The sequence below is a fragment of the Mastacembelus armatus genome, chromosome 7, assembly GCF_900324485.2.
Source record: "Mastacembelus armatus chromosome 7, fMasArm1.2, whole genome shotgun sequence".
In the NCBI taxonomy this organism is placed as follows: Eukaryota; Metazoa; Chordata; class Actinopteri; order Synbranchiformes; family Mastacembelidae; genus Mastacembelus; species Mastacembelus armatus.
The window spans coordinates 17,436,029-17,455,679 of NC_046639.1; the positions used below are offsets into that span (position 1 = coordinate 17,436,029).

At 42.7% G+C, this 19,651-nt stretch overlaps 1 protein-coding gene across 1 annotated transcript in view; it reads left to right on the plus strand.

Annotated features, from left to right (window-relative positions):
• Positions 1-17,266, plus strand: part of slc6a8 (solute carrier family 6 member 8) — a 30,589-nt gene extending 13,323 nt beyond the window's left edge. The window contains exons 5-13 of the mRNA XM_026332408.2: positions 2,985-3,119; positions 3,271-3,374; positions 3,494-3,618; positions 5,689-5,801; positions 6,261-6,398; positions 6,535-6,637; positions 7,161-7,261; positions 8,650-8,820; positions 9,840-17,266. Coding sequence (XP_026188193.1) covers positions 2,985-3,119; positions 3,271-3,374; positions 3,494-3,618; positions 5,689-5,801; positions 6,261-6,398; positions 6,535-6,637; positions 7,161-7,261; positions 8,650-8,820; positions 9,840-9,974 — 1,125 coding nt within the window. The 3' untranslated portion in view covers positions 9,975-17,266. The remainder of the gene's footprint in view (positions 1-2,984; positions 3,120-3,270; positions 3,375-3,493; positions 3,619-5,688; positions 5,802-6,260; positions 6,399-6,534; positions 6,638-7,160; positions 7,262-8,649; positions 8,821-9,839) is intronic.
• Positions 17,267-19,651: the final 2,385 nt, after the last annotated feature.

The following is a 19,651-nucleotide window of genomic DNA, read 5'->3' on the forward strand; positions in this document are numbered from 1 at the left end:
TATTGGTACTACAGTAAATGAGTTGAGTACTTCATTAATTCTGTGAGTATTATCATTCCTGAAGCTGTGGGACTGTTCCTTTAAACTCCAGTCTCTGTGTATGTGTGTGTGTTTCACTGAAACGTGATGTGATGCTCGTACATGCCGCCTGCCACATGGTGAGTGGAGCTTACTGTAACTAGAGTGGAAGGGAGGCAGGGCGAGGAGGGAGTGAAGGGCAGCTGTGACGTGGTGGCCTGTGATTGGCTGACTTGTCCTGCTGGGAGCAGATGGACTGCAGTGGGACGTGACTGAGACACACACACACACAAATACTCCCTGTACTGTACTGAGTCTGTCCTCGTGACTACCCTGTTGTTTTTATTTTTTCTGTTTGCTCGTTTTTGTGGAGGTTTCTGATCTGATGCACAGTAAAATATATTTACATGTAAAAAACGAAAAAATACATGTATACACCGAGGTCAGTTTATTAAGTACAACTAATTATAATGTTGTTTAGTTAAGCATCTTTGCTGCTGTTTTTATCAGTTTTCTTTTTTGCGGTTATGTTGTCCTGTGGCAGTTTTGTGTGTCTGGTCATTTTGCTTTCTAGTCTGTTTTTACTCAGATGCACCCAGGTGTCAGTTTATTAGGAACCCCTGTATCGGACCCAGTCATTTCATTAAGCACCCCTGTGTCAGACCCAGTCAGTTTATTAGGAACCCCTGTGTCAGACCCAGTCAGTTTATTAGGAACCCCTGTTTCGGGCCCAGACAGTTCATTAGGAAGGCCTGTGCTGGATTGAGTCAAAACTGGAGCATTTGTGCATCCGCTGCCTTCCTTGGATGTAGTCGCTGTTTCTCAGGCTCAGTCTTTATTTCTCATTGAGCTTCATCCAAAGTGCAGTAAATAGAAAAAGCCTTGATTTCTGTTCTTACGTGGGTCCAGATGTAAAACAAAAGACACATCACAATGTGTGCAAACAGCTACTGATTATGTAAGAGACACACACACACATACATATGTACAGTACAGGCTGTATCTTTAATCTGCAAGGGAATATAAAATCACATCAGCTTCTGACTCACACACACACACACCCGCACACACACCCCACACCCCCACACACACACACACACACACACCTCTTTGTTTGGATTCTGCTTTAGTTTCATGTGAAATTCTGATAAATATGAGTCAGTTTCTGTCACACTCAGGTCTTCCTGTAAACTGATGAGCTGAGGCTGTTCCAGCAGACTGCCACTCTGTGTGTGTGTGTGTGTGTGTGTGTGTGTGTGTGTGTGTGTGTATACTTGTACAGGTGTCTTTGTGAGTACCATATTTTGCGTATTTCTATCAAAGTGAGGACATTTTGACAAAGTGAAGACATTTTCCTGATCGTCACTTTTTTCAGACTCCTGTTTGAGGGTTAAGACTTGGTTGTAGGGTTAGGGTTAGAATTAGGTTTAGGTTAGGTTTAGGGTGAGGCATTTAGTTGTGATGGTTAGGGTTAGGGTCTATGAAAAGCATTATGTGTCCTCACAAAGATAGCTATGCAAGTATGTGTGTGGGGCAGCAGATTTGGCTGGTGATGCTGTGTTCTACATTAAGCTGCGCTCCACTTTTAGCTGCAGCAACATTAGTCAAGTTTAACACATGAATGCATCACTAATTATCACCCAGTAATGCAGATTAACGTGTTTTATTCTGAAATCGGAATCCTGCTTTTATTTCTTGCCCTAATTTTACAGAAGATATTAATATTTCTTCCAGCTGTGCAATCAGATCCACACATTGGGACGTAGGAACAGTCGGGCAGATTGTGTTCTGTTTGAATGTTTCTGGTCTGTGAGCAGCACAAACTGCAGCAGACATGGGAAACTAATAAAAGGCTAAAGGACAGAATCCAGCTGCGGGACAGAGTGTTGTTTTTTGGGTGAACTGTGCCTTTAAAGTACTAGCATGTCTTCAGGGATGTGGCTCCTGCGAGCCTCCACCATTAACCTGCTGCTTTGAGATTCTGATTCACACGGCTCTCAGTACCTGCACAAACAGTTTCTGATGCTGATCAGCAGCAGGAGGCTGAAAGCTGAGCGTCAGGTCAGAGCAGGGCGAGAGAGGTTTCTCAGTGTACACACTGAGAAACAGCGAGAGAGAGCAAGTACTTGTATTTCTAGCATTGTGAGGAAGACTTTTAGTATAATTCCATCTGAATGAGGACATTTTGGCAAAGTTGGGACATTTGGCTGGTCCTCACATTTATTTGGAGAGTTAACCCTTGGTTGTATGGTTTTATGTATGTTGTTGGTTTTCGGGTTAGAGCCAGGGTCAGTTTAGGGTCAGGGTAAGGACTAAGGTTAGACGTTTAGTTGTGGTGGTTAAGGGTCCAGGGCAGGGGTTTCCAACCTTGGTCCTCGAGTGCTACTGTCCTGCAGGTTTTCCAACTATCCCTGCCCTTCCAGTGACTAAACACACCTGCTCCAGGTAATCAGCAGTGGGTAGGGGCAGGGATATCTGTATTGACCATACAGCTGCTTGTTTTTTCTCCATTGATTGATTGATTTGTAAAAACGCAAAGTGTTTGGAGTCACAGTTCTCATTTTTAATTTGAAAATTGTAGGTACTTTTATTTTACTGTACTTGCACACTTTTACTGCAGTATCTTTTCCAGTACAAGAGTGGCTTGAAAGATAAAGTTAATCCTCCTCTAAACCCCCATGCACAGGATTCACTTGGATAAAGTTGGTTATTTATTTTTAGCTATAAAAATTACTTAAAACTCAAATAACATCATCTGTGAAATCTGCATTGTAACTCACCAGGTATTGCTTTCTTACATTGAAAACAAATCAGCCTCTTATTTTGTTGAACTTCTTTGCTGTCTCTGGGCTGTTTGCTGGCAGCTCACTTGGTCAGACATTTCTTTTTAAATGCAGAGACCTAGAATGAGCAGAACGAGCAGAACCTCCTGTTTCTAATATCGCATGTTCCTGTGTCTGTTTCAGATCGTGTACTTCACTGCCACTTTCCCCTATGTGGTCCTCATCATCCTGCTGGTCAGAGGGGTAACACTTCCCGGAGCATACAACGGGATCATGTACTACATCAAACCCGACTGGTCCAAACTACAGGAGGCTCAGGTCGGTTCCAGTTCAAGGGGACTGCTCTCCTGAGTTCTGCCTCACAGGCAGACTGGTCCCAGGTCCAGGAATGGGACTGTGTTAGATTCTGAAATCAATCGTGACACTGAACTATGAGTGAACACACCTGTGACGTCTGACCTCTCTGCAGGTGTGGATAGACGCGGGCACACAGATCTTCTTCTCCTACGCCATCGGGCTGGGAGCTCTGACTGCACTAGGCAGCTACAACCGCTTCAACAACGACTGCTACAAGTGCGACACACACACACACACACACGCACACACACACACAGATGTCATCACACACACATCTTACAACACACAGATGTCATCACTAGTGTGGTTTAAACACCTGAGGTTTCCTCCTCCAGGGACGCCTTTATCTTGGCACTCATAAACAGTGGAACCAGTTTCTTTTCTGGCTTCGTCGTGTTTTCTATCCTGGGCTTCATGGCTGCAGAGCAGGGAGTCGACGTCTCACAGGTCGCAGAGTCAGGTGAGAAACAAGCTGCAGCTTTTTCTGTTACACGTCCTCATGAGCTCTTCATTGGTGCTTTATGGGACGATAAAACAAACTACATCTGTAAAGATGTGCTGGTATGTGATGGTGGAGCCTCTGAGGTTTTGACTGCAGACACCTAGATAATAATCTGTCTTTCTATTTTGTTAATGTCTCTGAGCTTTGTCTAATGAGGGGAAGCTGGCAGAGCAGTGGAAACAGACTAAAGAGTGATGGTGGTTCTCTGATTGTTGGTGAGGAAGAACCATGCGAGCCAGTGCAGTGGGGTGGCTCCCTGCTGTGTTTTTAATAGTTTTTGGACAACAATGGAGGTCTACGGCACAGAGCAATAAGCTAAACCAGGTTCTGGACTCACACAAATTACGCTGAATACACCACATTCATTGTTGCTGTCAGTCTCTGGATGGGATTTGGACTCAGTAACAGAGAAAATCAGCACGATGCCATCTGCTGAATGGAAGGACAGACTCTATGCTGCTTTCAGTTGTGTGTGTGTGTGTTTGTTTGTGTGTAGGTGTGTGTGTGTATGTGTATGGTTTAGTGTGTACAGCCTTCAGCCAACTTTATTATTAGCTGTGAAACACATGACTGATATATTTAGTCTGTCCACAAAAGGCAGCAGGCTGTCAGTCACACTGTCGATCTACATTTCTCACACTTGATTCACACAGACTGAATGTTTCATTATATTCCATTCTAATGAATCTGTATCTGGTGTTTGGCTCCAGCAGAGCAGGCTGCAGTAAGGCGTGCAGGGAGGATTTGCTGAAGAGCTCGGATCAGTTTTAAAAATAGCAGCAGTGAAACTCAGGCTGCTGGTGGAAATGAAAATGGCAGCATTTGCTTCAGTGTGAGGACATGAATCTATTTATTTTAATCTCGCTGTAAAAAGAACAGAAGCAAATCCACTTGACTGAATCCTGTCTGACACATTTTTAACGGTTTAACGTCTTAGCATCAGTGTGTATGCGCATTAAGTGTAGGATTATTTAACCAGAGCCTTTCGCTTCACACGTTTATTTCATGAGGCTCAGCTCTGACAGACGCAGAGTGAACAGTGAATATTCTGACAGAACAAAACAGAGTTTGCTGCTGCAGTTTAAAACGCACCGTCAGGACTGTGAAACTGGTCTATGCATCCTCCTCTCTAACTCTTCAACCCATCGTACATGACGTTTTCTTCACCTTAAGATCTTTGTACTAAACATGGAGGACTCTCTCTAACTGTACTTTTACTTAAAGCAGCATGATGATCCACCCAGTGTGTGGTACCTGCAGGTAACCAGAGCCAGGCTGTAGTGTCTCTCAGCTATACTACCCCCCTCCATGATTCTCTGCTACCTACAGTCCTTCTGTTGTTATTCCAGCTTCTCTACCCTGTGTTGGCAAAGTCCCCTCCATAAATGAGCCCCACCTGCCACCTAGCCAAGGTTAGAAGAAGCGTTTTTCCAAAGGCCAATAGTCATTTCCAACAGCCAGCCATGGAGGAGCTCTCTGCAGCTATAAGTGGGAAACAAGAGGTGGCGTTCTTTAGCACAGAGAGAGGGGGACAAAGAAAGAGCAAAAACCAGGGTTAACATGGTTTTGGCTTTTTCACATGGAGAGTGTTCAAAGCAGCCAAAAGACTCACATTGGATTCATATGTGGCCTTCTTCCTTCTGGATGTGTTAGCATCTAAAGCTAACCTGCTGGTTTTGGTAGCATTAGCCACCGAGCATGGTCATGATTGGACCTTTGGATTAATTTGAATACTGGAGGAATTGGAGGTTTGTGTAATATTGGTGCTTTGTGTCACATTAGCAGGAACCAGAGCGTTATACTGGACTGTCACATTTACTCCTTGGTCAGCTAACGTTAGCTTTGGACTGGACAGACATCTGTAGCTCATGTTGTAGCTTCAGGAAACAGGACGGGATGGGAGGGGCAAAGAGAGGGCTTATGGTGGGAGCTATTTTGGACTCAGACTCTCTTGTGACTGAGGAGACATGAGGGGGAGCAGATTTAGGTTTATTAAACATACACTTGTTTTCTGCCTGTGTGTTTCAGGACCAGGTCTGGCTTTCATTGCATATCCAAAGGCGGTCAGTCTGATGCCGGTAGCTCCACTCTGGGCGGCACTCTTCTTTTTCATGCTGCTGCTACTGGGACTGGACAGTCAGGTAACAAAACACACCTTTACCTCCTGCTCCTCCAGTTTGCAGACTGACTTTCTGACCAGGCAGCCTGCAGAGATCACCCTTCATTCTGCTGCTTTACTTTCTTAAATTCGGTTTGATGAATTCGATTTATTGATTCATTTAGTTACTAAAACGGTGAATAAAAAAATTCCAGCACCTTTGTTCAGGTGTGTTGGCTTTGCTTCCTGCAACTTCAGCATGTAGCCAAGAACAGAATCCTTGAAAACAAACACACTGATATTACAGCAGCATCCTGGGCGCAGGTCACACCCGGTCACAGCTCATTTCCCTTCTCCGTCTGTGGTTCCAGTGTCTTTTCCTTCAGTCCCAGTTGCAGTTTAAGGACAATGTGTAGCATCATTTTCCTATTTTGATATTTAGGTTTTATTCAAATCATCCCCCTCTGAGCACTAAGCTCCATGTGTGTGTCGGCCTCTGCAGTTTGTTGGGGTCGAGGGGTTTATTACTGGAATTCTGGATCTGTTTCCTGGAAAGTACCAACACCGCTACAAAAGGGAGATTGCTGTAGCCCTGTGCTGTTTACTGTGCTTCATTATCGACCTCTCCATGGTGACACAGGTCAGTCACTTCCATTAAAACTGTGATTTTAGGACCAAATGCTTCTTGATTTTTAACTGACTGCAGCAAATGTTATTACAGTTGGTTTCAGAGTTAATATAAGAGAAACAAAACCCTGAACTGCCTCTGTCTGCAGGGGGGGATGTACGTCTTCCAGCTGTTTGACTACTATTCAGCCAGCGGGATGACTCTGCTGTGGCAGGCACTGTGGGAGTGTATAGTGGTGGCCTGGGTCTACGGTACGTGCACACACATACACACAGTCATGTGTCACTATAGTTGTGAGGACACTTATAGGCATAATGGATTTCCTAACCCTAACCTTTCAAACATTTGAAGTTGTGAGGACCAGCCAAAATGTCCTCACAAGAATGGTATCAGAGAACATGTCCACACAACCATAGAAAGACGTATACACACACACGATATTATCACAGTGAGTGTGCAATAATGATGTCATAAAAAAATGCCACAGGTTGAGGTGATCAAACAAAACTTTATTTGTAAACTTTCTTTCTTATAGATTTATGCAGTTTTTTAAAACAATATATGAGAGTAATGTAAATAAGTGAAACAATCATATATAAATAACTGACATATAATAACCACTATAATAACCATAGATTCAAAATAAAAATGATAAAATACATGAGGCTGAAAAGATAGAAAAAAAAAATTTAAATGTATACTAAACAGCTTAATGCATGGCCTGAAAGATGCAGCAGTTTGATGTGTTTCTTGTTGGCTGATGATGTGTTGCAGGTGCAGACCGCTTCATGGATGATGTGGCTCGTATGATTGGCTACCGGCCGTTCCCCTGGATGAAGTGGTGCTGGTCCTTCTTAACTCCGTGTTTGTGCATGGTAAGAAATGTAGCACCTATATCGCAGTACCGGGCGTCTGTAACGCAGTACCTGGCTCGTGCATTCGTAGTACCCGGCGTCTGTAACGCAGCACCCGGCATCTGTAACGCAGTACTGGCCCCTGCATTTGGAGTACAAGGCGTCTGTAACACAGTACTGGCCAGAGCATTCACAATACATGGTATCTGTAACACAGTACCGGCCCATGCATTCGCAGTACACGGCATCTGTAACGTACTACACGGCGTCTGTAACACAGTACCCTGCCGTCTGTAACGCAATACCGGCCCATGCATTCGCAGTACATGGCGTCTGTAACGCAGTACTGGCCCCTGCATTTGGAGTACCTGGCATCTTTAATGTACTACATGGCGTCTGTAACGCAGTAACCAGCATCTGTAACGCAGTACTTGCCCCTGCATTTGGAGTACCCGGCATCTGTAATGTACTACATGGCGTTTGTAACGCAGTACCCGGCATCTGTAATGCAGTACCAGCCCCGTGCATTCGCAGTACCTGGCATCTGTAACGCAATACTGGCCGGTGCATTCGCAGTACCCGGCATCTGTAACACAGTACTGGCCAGAGCATTCGCAGTTCATGGCATCTGTAGCGCAGTACACGGCATCTGTAACACAGTACTGGCCCCTGCATTTGGAGTACCCAGCATTTGTAATGTACTACATGGCGTCTGTAACGCAGTACCCGGCGTCTGTAATGCAGTACCAGGCACCTGTAATGTACTACATGGCGTCTGTAACGCAGTAACCAGCATCTGTAACGCAGTACTTGCCCCTGCATTTGGAGTACCTGGCATCTTTAATGTACTACATGGCGTTTGTAACGCAGTACCCGGCATCTGTAATGCAGTACCAGCCCCGTGCATTCGCAGTACCCGGCATCTGTAACGCAATACTGGCCGGTGCATTCGCAGTACCCGGCATCTGTAACACAGTACTGGCCAGAGCATTCGCAGTTCATGGCATCTGTAGCGCAGTACACGGCATCTGTAACACAGTACTGGCCCCTGCATTTGGAGTACCCAGCATTTGTAATGTACTACATGGCGTCTGTAACGCAGTACCCGGCGTCTGTAATGCAGTACCAGGCACCTGTAATGCAGTACTGGCCCCTGCATTTGGAGTACCCGGAGTCTGTAATGTACTACATGGCGTCTGTAACGCAGTACCAGGCCCGTGCATTCGCAGTACCCGGCATCTGTAACGCAATACTGGCCGGTGCAGTCGCAGTACCCGGCATCTGTAACACAGTACTGGCCAGAGCATTCGCAGTTCATGGCATCTGTAGCGCAGTACACGGCATCTGTAACGCAGTACACGGCATCTGTAACGCAGTACAGAAAAAATAACGTTCTCTCTCCTGTGTAGGGCATCTTCCTGTTCCACCTGGTGAACTACAAGCAGCTGACCTACAACAATGTGTACGTGTACCCATGGTGGGGTGAGGTGATCGGGTGGTGCTTGGCTCTGTCCTCCATGCTCTGCATCCCCGTCAGCCTGCTCTACAAACTCTTCAGAGCCAAGGGAACCCTTAGAGAGGTCAGCGCTCACACACAAACTCATGGAGGGGAAGATGTAAACAGTGATACAAAGGTTTTGCGGTGGAGGGAAAGTACTGAACCCGTGAGCAGTGATTAAAGAGTAACCAAACCCAAATCTGTCTGGGCTTCAGTCCAAAATCTAATGCTGGCCACTGGCTGTTAGGATGTCAGCCAGCACAGTTTAGCTGGAAAAATTATGTCGTAGTGTTGTGTGGTCAAACGGCAAATTAACCTTGCTATTAAAAGCATGTCAGGACATTTCCTACCATCGTATTTTCACATGACCGACTTGCACCCTGAGGGATTCCTGAGGTTTCAGTGGTGAAACCTCACATGGTAAAGGACAGTGGTGTTTTTAGAAATCAAAATGATCAGGGACTAAGTCTTGATTAAACTGAGGTTATGTTTTCTTTGGAGGGAAACAGGCAACAGCTGTGTATGTGCGTGTGCGGCCTTAGAGTTTACCTAGTTAACCTTTGACAGGAGCGAATATTCATCTAACGACTCCACTGGTAAATGATTAGTTTTTGTGTCATTGCAATTTACATACACAGTTAAAAAAATATATAATTACCTGACAGGACCCAGCCAGGTCAGTGGCTGTTTGGTTACTCTTTAAAGGCAGAACCTGTTGATTCAGTGCGTGTGTGTGTCACTAAGTTCAAATCCCATCCAGAACATGGTTTAGCTAATTGGTCTGTGCTGCAGACCTCTACTGTTGTCCTTCAGTGAAAACAGACTAGTCAACTCTTATGTCCTTCTGAGACTGTAAGATGTGAAGGCGGTTCCCAGCTACTGGAGCTGAACCAGGTTCTGGATTACCACACATTACACTGAGTACACCAGATTCATTGCTACTGTTGTGTATGTGTCTGCATAATGTCTTGATATCATATTGACATTTTTTGCTTTCTCTCAAACTTCTGACCTCGCTCTTTGCTGGTGTTCAGATCAGTCAGTCTGACCTGAACAGCAGATGGACTTGTATGAGCACTGATTTTTCCTGCTGTGTTGCAGCGCTGGGCCCACCTGACCAGTCCGGTGTGGGGGGCTCATCACCTGGAGTACATGGCCCCTGACATCAAGTCCCTGAGCTCATTGTCCCCTGGCACAGACGACAACAAGGTCATCATCTTTGAGAGCGTCATGTAGGCTGGCCTCCACCAATTAGAGTGCTGCACCTCCATCCGTCCCACCCATGACAAGATACCCGACACCGCACCGCCAAAACCAACACCTACAGATTTACCTTCCCGGGAACAGGCCTCAGAATGGACTCTTGAAACGACTGATCGATCGCTGTCTGCAACTGATGGGTCAGCCTGAATCCACTGGTCCTCATCCCCTCTTTAGCGTTTTTCACATCTGAACAGGAGTAAAGAAATAGGTAACATGGCAGCTTCTACAGAAGGTTTTTACAGCTACACCAACAACAAACACTTCCTGTTTCCCACAACATTTGGGACTAAAACCAGCAGATCACTGGGTTTTTTTTTTTAAAAATCTGTAAAGGGCTCCGACTCCCCTGGTTCTCAGCAAAGAAAATATTCTGTTTATCGCTGGAGGGGCTGATGAACGTCTCCTCCTGATGGAGGCTCCCTGTGTTCAACAACAAGCTGCTGAACAGGGCCCCATCAGGTGGAGGCTGGGCCTCCTCCAGCTCAGATGAAGGGTTTCAGTGCAATCTTGTCTCGGGAGGGAGGGGTGGACATGCAACACACATGGACCTAATGACGGCCATTACACACACACCACATGTTATTCATTTCATTATCAGACTGACCATGAGGAGTGGTGCTTGCTGCGAGTTCGAGTTACGAGTCTGAAGCTGAACCTCAGCTTTGACACACAACGGTGGTGCATGTGTGATGGCCGTTTACTAGGACAGAACTGTAGACACACAGACTGACTGACAGAAACTCAGCAGAGGTCATTTTCGTCGTAATGAGACTTAAAAACCATCTTCAGTCCTGTGGTCAAATGTTAGCAGGAAGAAAAAGATCTTGTGGCCTTCTTCAGTTCCTGGAATTAGGTTCTTCACAGTAGTTCTCAAAGTTTCCATGTCTTCCTGGATTTTTTGGAATTTGGTGATGCTGCTTGAGCTCCACCTCGTTGTATGTCTCTAGAGTTTGACCTCAGGGCTGAAGTGTAAAAATCCAGGTTTTGGGGCAACGAGAGGTCCATGAACTCACCATGCTGCCAGGAAGCTGGACTGAGCTCAGACAGTCCTGAATGTTATAGTGCTGCTTGTTACCCCCCGCCCCTGGTAAGAAAGAAAAATACTGAACCACCAGATCCTGCCACAGATCCCAGGACAGTCCAGCTCCTGAGCAGCACGTTCATCAACCTCCAAACCCTCAAGCCTGATCCAATCTGGCGGCAACTGATGTGATGTTGGAGGATCCAGTGAGAATCCAGTGTCTGTTTACCTGTTTCACAACAAACAAATTGAATGAACTATTCAACTTTTCTGAGGTTTGGTCACTTTCACTATAGTCCAAACAGTGTCAGAAACACTAAGGGTGACCCACCACAGAAGGTTCTCCACCGGCCTGCAAGGACCTGGTTCTGTGCACGAACTTAAAAAGAATCAGCAACCAAATGGGTTAATGGAGACAAACTTACTGTCAAACACTATCAAAGTGCATAAATGTCCAGACTGTACTCTAAAAATACTTGTTGCTGATCAGTGAGACTCTACGATATTAGATTAGCAATCATACAGAAACACATCAGTAGCTTTTCACGTTTTCTTTACATAGTTACCTGTTTTGCCTGAGGAGTCGCAGGATAATCCTGAAAGCTGATTTCTGTCGCTGGAATAACAGCTGGAATTCAGATGATTGACAGCAGCCTAATTGATATTGTGGCTCCAGCTGCTAATGCAGTGGTTTGTCATTTCTAAACACTGTACTATATACACTCTTACATAACACATAGAACAAGTAGAAATATTAAAGTACTTTGGTACTGAAACTGAAGTCAGGGAGGAAACATCACAGAAAAAGCTGAAAGTCGCTGAGACTGAACTCTCACTGGATCTTTCTCCTTTAACCCTTCACCTTTGGGACGTGACCTCCTGCTGAGGAGGTTCAGGATCGGGTCGGTGCTCAGGCTTCGTTCTGCATCTCCCGGGTTGACTCAAGTGCCAAACGGAGCGATGCTGATCCCAGACCAGGGCTCCAGGCTGCCAATGCTAAGCTGTTTACTGCTCTCTGCCTCATTTCATTGGTCTAATTAACGCTGTCATCCTTCCGCCAAACATCCCGCTCTTTCCACACCTTGAATTATAGGTTTGCTCAGTACGAGTCATTTTACTTCCAATAAGCAAAACTTAAAAAAAAAAAACAAAAAAAAATCTCAAATCTTAATGAACATAGCAATCTTTAAAGAGAACTGATTAATACTGGAATCGGATTTAAAAATCCACCACAGTGCCAGGTTGTACTCCCAAATTCTTCACTGTTCCAGTTTAAAAAGAGGTTTATCCATTTTGGGAGGACACAAGTCAGTTAAAGAATAGGGCCGGTGATATTCTGAGTCCAAATCCAAAGTCAGAGATTAACAGCACCAATGAATGTGGTGTACTCTGTAATATGTGTGAATCCACAACCTGGTTTATCTTACTGGTCTGTGCCTAGACCTCCATTGTTCAAAAACTATTAAAAACAGCATCTCTGTCTGTCCACGTTTAAACAGCAGAGAAAAACAGAAAATCACTGGCTTTAATCTTAACCTTTACAGCTGAAGGACAAAAAAAAAAGAAAAAAAAAAAGGATTTATCAGTTTTTACCTGAGGGATGAGAGCCGGAGGACTCAGCGTGATGCCAAGCGTTGCCTTATGTCGTCGTCTTAAATGTTCAGTTGACGAGCCAAACCCAGAGCGCTATAGGACTTCCTGTTTCCTACCAATCGGCAGTCTGCGGGGGCGTGTCTACAACTCTGTCTCCCAGCAACTGGTCACCATGCACCTATCACGGGGAAACATCTTGATTTGAATGTAAGATAAACGTATATTTGCACATTGTTGTAAAGTAATGTTGCTGGCACTTTTAAAACGAATCGTTTTAGAAATCGTGTTTTATTTTACAGATTGTAAAATGAATCAGATTTATTTTGTGGAGACTTATTTTGCTGATACAGTATGGCAAATATATATATATGAAATATCTGTGTGACATCTATATTTGATGCAGTATGTAAGCAATGATGATAATGATTCTGGCTGATTGTTCACGTTGAGCTGGCGAACACGAGCAATGAGCTGAACAAAGATACACCTGCTGCGACCAACTCCAGCATCAGGCTACCTCACTCCTCGCGCTCAGACCTTCAAACACAACTCAGCTTTTTATGCAAATGGTTTGTCAGCGGTGTTGGCTGCTGGCTGGAAATGGGATGAGGATTCATCCTCATCCTGTTTCACGTTGCAGCTTTAAAGGCTCTCCACCACCAGCACAAATTTCACAAGCTGAAGATTTGACACGCAGGAATTTTTGCTTGAATGCCGAGGGCAGTCATTTCTTAGATAAATAAACACTAAAACCGCAAAGTTTATTGGACTTTAGGGTGTCACGTTTTTGTGGCCCTGTATCCAGTAAGGAATTTGAAATGCATTTATTCCTGCACGTTGGTGAAGTGAGGCCTTTAAGCAGTGTCTGACCAGCTAATGAGAACAAGCAGCGAGGGCTGGGGCTTTTATTTTGGCAGAACTGTCATTCAGTGTTAAGGCTGTTGAGGTTTTGTGTGGCTCTGAACACACTACGAAAGGCTTTTTTATTTCTTATTCTCAAAGTGCTCGAGTGTTTGAGTTTTAGCCAATTTTTTTTTTTTTTTTTTGTGTGTTTTACTGAAGATCAGTGTTGTCCCCTCAGACTCACATGGCTCAGATTTTTACTTCATCTTCTCACATTAAGAAAGGAAATCGTTTTATATTTCCATGTATTTTTCCGGACAGATTGGCATTTATGTTCCAAAGTGCAGACAAGTTTTTCTTCATATCTAGGTTAAATACAACATTAATGCAAAGACAGTATAGTGATTATTTTGTGCAAACCAGCCAGTAAAAGAGTACTGCAGTATTTTATTTTTGGTTCCATAGTTTTTCCATTTGACTGTTTAGACTAAAACAGTTTTTTTTAGACTCTTCGTTAGTTCGTAGGCTAAAATAAAAATAAAAAAATCTGTCTAATTATTAAGAGAAATACTGATGCATGGCAGTTGAACAGTGGCACTGATGTTAACTGGCTGGTTCTAAGGCTCAGGGTCCAATGTGAAGCCAAAAACCATCAGATTTAATCCGAAGAGTGTGAAGCGACAGATTACTAATCCTTTTGCAGATTATTGTAGACGTCAGAGTCGTGTGACTGAATTGCCACTGAGATTTCACTAATAAAGCAGTATTTGGCAATACTGATCACAGTGACTGACATGTAGAATCTGTTAAAGTTATTATTTCATAAATACATGTCTCATATGTGGAGCCCGGTGGGTCAGAGGATAGGACAAAGAAAAATAAGAATAAACTTGAAAAAAATGAAAATTGGACATTACCAAAATCTGATCTTTCGTGTCAATTCATCTCTGTGCTCTTCTGCCAACAAAACTAAACTGGACTGAACAGATCTGTGCTGTTTTCGGAGGATTCATGTGATTATTTACAAGGTGTTGAATGTGTTTTTTTCTTGCTCGCTCACATTAGAGTCAGACTGATGTGGGTATATTTCAAAGTTAAATTTATGAAAAAACATCTGCAACTACACATGATTTTTGTTTGGATGGTGTAAAAACAAGTGTGGGAAAAAAAAAAATCTCATTTGTTTTGCTCGAAGCTGCAGTGACAGGTGTTTTTCTGTTTGCCATAGATCAAAGTATAACTGCAGTTATTTAGCTTTTTTTAGCACTTAGTTTTGGTTTCACTGATTCGTTTGTAACTAAGTCGAAAGCTGTTAGAATATTAGATGTGTTTACAGCTTAACTACTACAAGTAGACAAAACATAAATATAAAAAATATTTTGAAAATAAAGTCAATGTGTGAAAAATGAAGTTAGAATAAAATATACTATTACCGCACAGCATATAAAGGTAAATGTCCAATTATAACAGCAGACATTTGATTCTTAAATGTTTAAGTATTAAGTGCTTTTCTTATATTGTGATTTTACTTTTTTTTCTAGTAACATTTTTTCAAATTATTTTAACTTTAATCTCAAAAATATCCAGTTTTCTTTTACAACAGTGGCCTCAATTTTCTGTCATAGTAACACATGGTAATTTTTAACAAAAATTAAAATGAATAAATTTTATATTAATGTCCATGGTTGTGTTGTGTTTAACGTCTATGTCTTTGTCTGTAAATCAGAGATTCTGGATGTTGTTAAATGATTAAACCCATCATCAGTCTGTCTCTAACGCATATCAACACAGTGATGTCACAGCTCATTGTGAACATGCAAACGTGCGGTTTGTTTTTTTTTTTCTTTTGGGCTATGTAAATTCTGATTGGCTGTTTCTAGACTAATATAAACTTCAGACTTTAGAAGCTTTTTGAGAATATTTTATCAGACAATAATCATTTTGTGTTTTGGGGTGTTATTCTGATCTCTGTGTGCACGGCCCTGCTCAGATTAAGGCGACAGGGATGCCAAAAGGTCCTAAAAAACAAACGATCCTTCCAACTTCCAGATAAGCAGAAATGACTGATTCTTAAGTGGGAACAGTCAAACTGATTTTTTTGTTTCCTTTACAGAGAAAAGATACTAAGATATTTTATTTTCTTAATGCTGTGGCATCAAGTAAATGTTTCTGGGCACATGTCACTGGTGCTTTTGAAAAACCTTAAATTGGGATATAAAAGAATTTTCTTACCATTAGGTTTTCTGGGAAGCAGGAAGCAGGTTGTACATTTTCCAGTGGTGGCAGCTGCGGGGCGCGCTCCTCTGCGGGTAAGCCCCATCGTGTTTGGGCTGGAAACAGATAGATCACCTCAGGCTTTACGAATATATCACTTAAAATGTGTTACTAACAAAAAACATCATAAAACTCAGCAGATTTACCACCATGATGAACTAAATCAACACTGGGCTGAGCTTGTGTTGAACAAAAACAAGCAGCTTTAAAAAAAAATGAGATGAGAAAATAAAAGCTCACAAAAACTAAAACTGACCTGTGACTGGCCGTTTAAAATTCAGATCTTTTTCTTTAAGGTCTGGTGTTGGGGAAAAAAAAAAAAAAGTATCCAATCAGAGCGTGGAAAAATAGCAAGAAAATGTGGCTAAAAACACGTTGACAGCTGTGCAGACTGAATAAATCTTCAACTAACATTACTTCCACTGACAAACTAAATTGATATTTTTACATCAACTGATCACATCATGTCTCTTCAGAGGTTTGAGGAGTTTTTTTTTAGTCTTTTAGAGCCAAGCTTTGGTTTCGCAATGACAGTATCTTTCTGCCTTGTTACCTATTAAAGGAGATTAAGTTTATGAGCTAAATTGTTTTCTTAGGTTTGCAAGTTAAATAGTTTAAGTTCACTAAAACTGTTTGGTTCAAGTTATCCAAATGTTCATTTTTCAAAAAAAGAGTTGATGTAAGGGAACAGACCTGGCTAAAGTTCTGCTTCCAACAAGTTACCAAAAACTCAATGCAACTCCATGTTAACTGAAGCCAGAGTTTCAGTACCAGCTGAAAATGGAAAGACAAATACGCGGTTGCTGCCAGCCAGATAATCAGAGACAAATTAAACAGCCATAACCATCAGGCTTAACAACTTTTGAGTAAAATGATGTGCTTTAGTAATGTCTACCAAAGAGCACAACATCATCAGCAAAAGTGTTGAGTCGAAAATGTACCTCTGCCTCAATTTGTGCCAAAAATCTTCCTAGAGATATCATTTCTGAACACTATTATTCAACTTAGAATCTATGGAAAAAGAAGCTACTGCCTAAAAATCTGCATGTACCAGACTAACCTATTCCAAACTTGTCAAATATCAAATTTTGATTTCCCGTTCAAGCCATAGAAGCTTTTCTTTTTCACATTTTCTCTTACTTTGATACTGAACTAATATTGCTGCAGGGTTGTAATATCTCAGTCGTGTTGGTTTGAAAATGATAGAAGTCATGGTGGTGTTTCCAGCCCAGACTGAACTAGAGGTTGAACCTCTTCGCCCCCTAGTGTCGGCCATTTTACCGTGACTTCCTATAAAACCACGTCTTCCATTCACACCTGTAGATTAGACAATCAATTAGCTGATAAGTAGGTTAATTAGCAAATCAATTAACAGCTCAATGTTAACGAGTCTGTGAAGAAAGAGTTAACTCTGAGCCCCGATGATGTCACCTGTGTTTCACTGACCTTTGACCCCTGCGAGGGTCCCCATGCTGTAATCCACTGTGATGTGCGTACTAAACCAACAGCAATAAAACTAGCACTGTACAAAGCAGCTGATCTGTTTCCATGGTTACTGGGTTGTTTGGGGTGCAGTGTGTTCATTATCAAAAGGTGTTAATTGTAACATGTAAGTTTGAGCCAAAGCTTCATGATGGCTGATACATTAAAAAAGTCTCTGCAGCCTGCACGTTTAAAACAGAAATACTGAGGCTTAGAAAAGTCTCCAACCAAAGATGTTCTGTCAGCTGTTTAAGACACAAGGCACTCAGGTCGACAGTGAAAGCTGATCTGGTGAGTTGGTGAAGAGGCTCGACATTGCAGCTCAAACCGGTTTCAAAAGCCAAACGGACGTTTAGACCAACAGCTGCCTTATTAAGGCCGAGAGGAGGAGGTGAAGATGTGACGCTATGTTTAGACATGGCAGAGGAGCCGTGAGTGTTGTGTACAGGGCAAGTCCTGCAGATAGGGTTTCACTTCACATGTTTTCTGAGTAGACTTCAGTTTGTGAAACACCTGGCTCTTACTACGACTTCCTCCTGTTACTTCAGGATAAACTGGGCTGTTTCCTGAGGATTTCCCTCAGTTGTAAAAGGATCTAGGATGAAATTTGGAGATTGGAACAGTTTTAAATTTTGAAGTACTGACGTATTTCCATTTCCTGCCACTTCAGACTCAGAAGTACTGAGACATTTCATTGCATTGCATTACTGTATTTCAACAGTAGAAATACTACAGTAACTGCAGAAAAAGTCCAAAAGTATCATCCTCCAAATGTACTTGAAGTATCCAAAGTAAAAGTAGTCACTCCATACTGTACTTTCCATACTGCTGGGATCCCTGGTGGGAATCAGGGATTGTTTGATTCTGATTCTGAAAAGAAACTAAAGTGATCAGATAAATGTAGAGCAGGAAAAAGTACAAAGTTTGGCTCTGACAAGTAGTGAAGTCCAAGGATGAAGTAGCATTACATGGAAATAGTCCAAGTACAAATACCTCACTGAACAGGCACAAGGGCCCACAGAATCATGGATGGCCTCCATCAAGCCTTCTGCTTGTGGGTGGGGGGTTGGTGGGGACTTTTTTTTAGCTCCTACTCCAGAGGAAGTACTTCTGAGTACAATAGGAACCACGGGTTACAAAGGTTTACTGTATGTGGATTAATCAAACACTAACTTAAGCCCATGCAGCAGGGACAACCACCATTCTTCAGTTAATTTTAGTAAACAGTTTTCACAGAAAAAAAAATGGAACAGGCCGCCAACACAACAGAGAAAATTCAGAAGTCAAAATTTTTTTGCTAGCCTTGCTCTTTATTGTCGTGCAGAAGCGATGTCGCTATAGCAACCACGCGCCAGTTTACATCACCTCAGCGTTCCTGCAGGTGGCAGTAAAAAATGCGAACAGAAAAAAAAAGGCCCTAAAGGTTTGGAGTTCTTGGGTTCAATGCTCAGCAAGGTCATTCCTAGAATTGTTTGGTCTGAAATTGCCTATTGACTAAAAAGAAAATGATCCCACCAACTAAATCGCTACAAAAACATAACAACAGAAGAAAATGTAACAAAACGTAAGTAAAAACAAATGTATGTAAAATCACAAGAAGAAACAAAGTGACTTCAAATTATGAGGCTGCTCAGTCTGTCAGGCCTGCTGGCACAAGGAGGGCAGGGACACATTTTCTCATGACCTTTCTATGAAAGTACTGTATCTAAGTAGACAACTTCAGTAAATGCATTTAATTCCTACTAGGTACTCTCCGGTGCTGGGGCTTTCAATCTAAAACTTTAAAAGTTGTTTTTCCAATGCACACTCACCAGTGCCAAAGGGACACCTGGACAATCCGAAGAGACCGAAGATCCTCCTGAACGAGTCCAGATACACAGCTCAGAAGCCTCAGGATACCTGTTAACAGCATCGCTACCAGCAAACACACCCCAGTGCAATGTAAACAACAAACATCTGAGCTGCTGTGCCGGAGTCAGGTCCTGCAACAGAGAAGATGAGTTTAAAAACACAAATATTCGCATGGAGTTTGGTGAGGAGAGATAGTTCCATTAAATCCACCAGCTTTCTGAGTTTAGTCCAAACCGTCAGTTTATTTAGTTCGACCACAATGAAACATTTCAACCAACACATGAAATTAAAGGTGATGACTTTTACATCTGTAAACAGTGATGTTTCCCCTCAAAGAAAAATGTTCTGCACATTCAGCACCAACCAGCAAATAAAAACCAAAGTCAAATTGAAGTTTACATTATTGAAAATCCCAGTGATGAATGTTCTTACAGTCAATAAATGAAAGGAAGAGATCTAATGTTTAGTTTTACAGTTTCTGGTGCAAGTTGGGAACGGGAGGAACAAATACACAGAAGCCTCAGAGCTGCATCAGGAGTCAGCTCAGGGACTGGGATTCAGACCATTTTGAAGACTTTAGAGATCA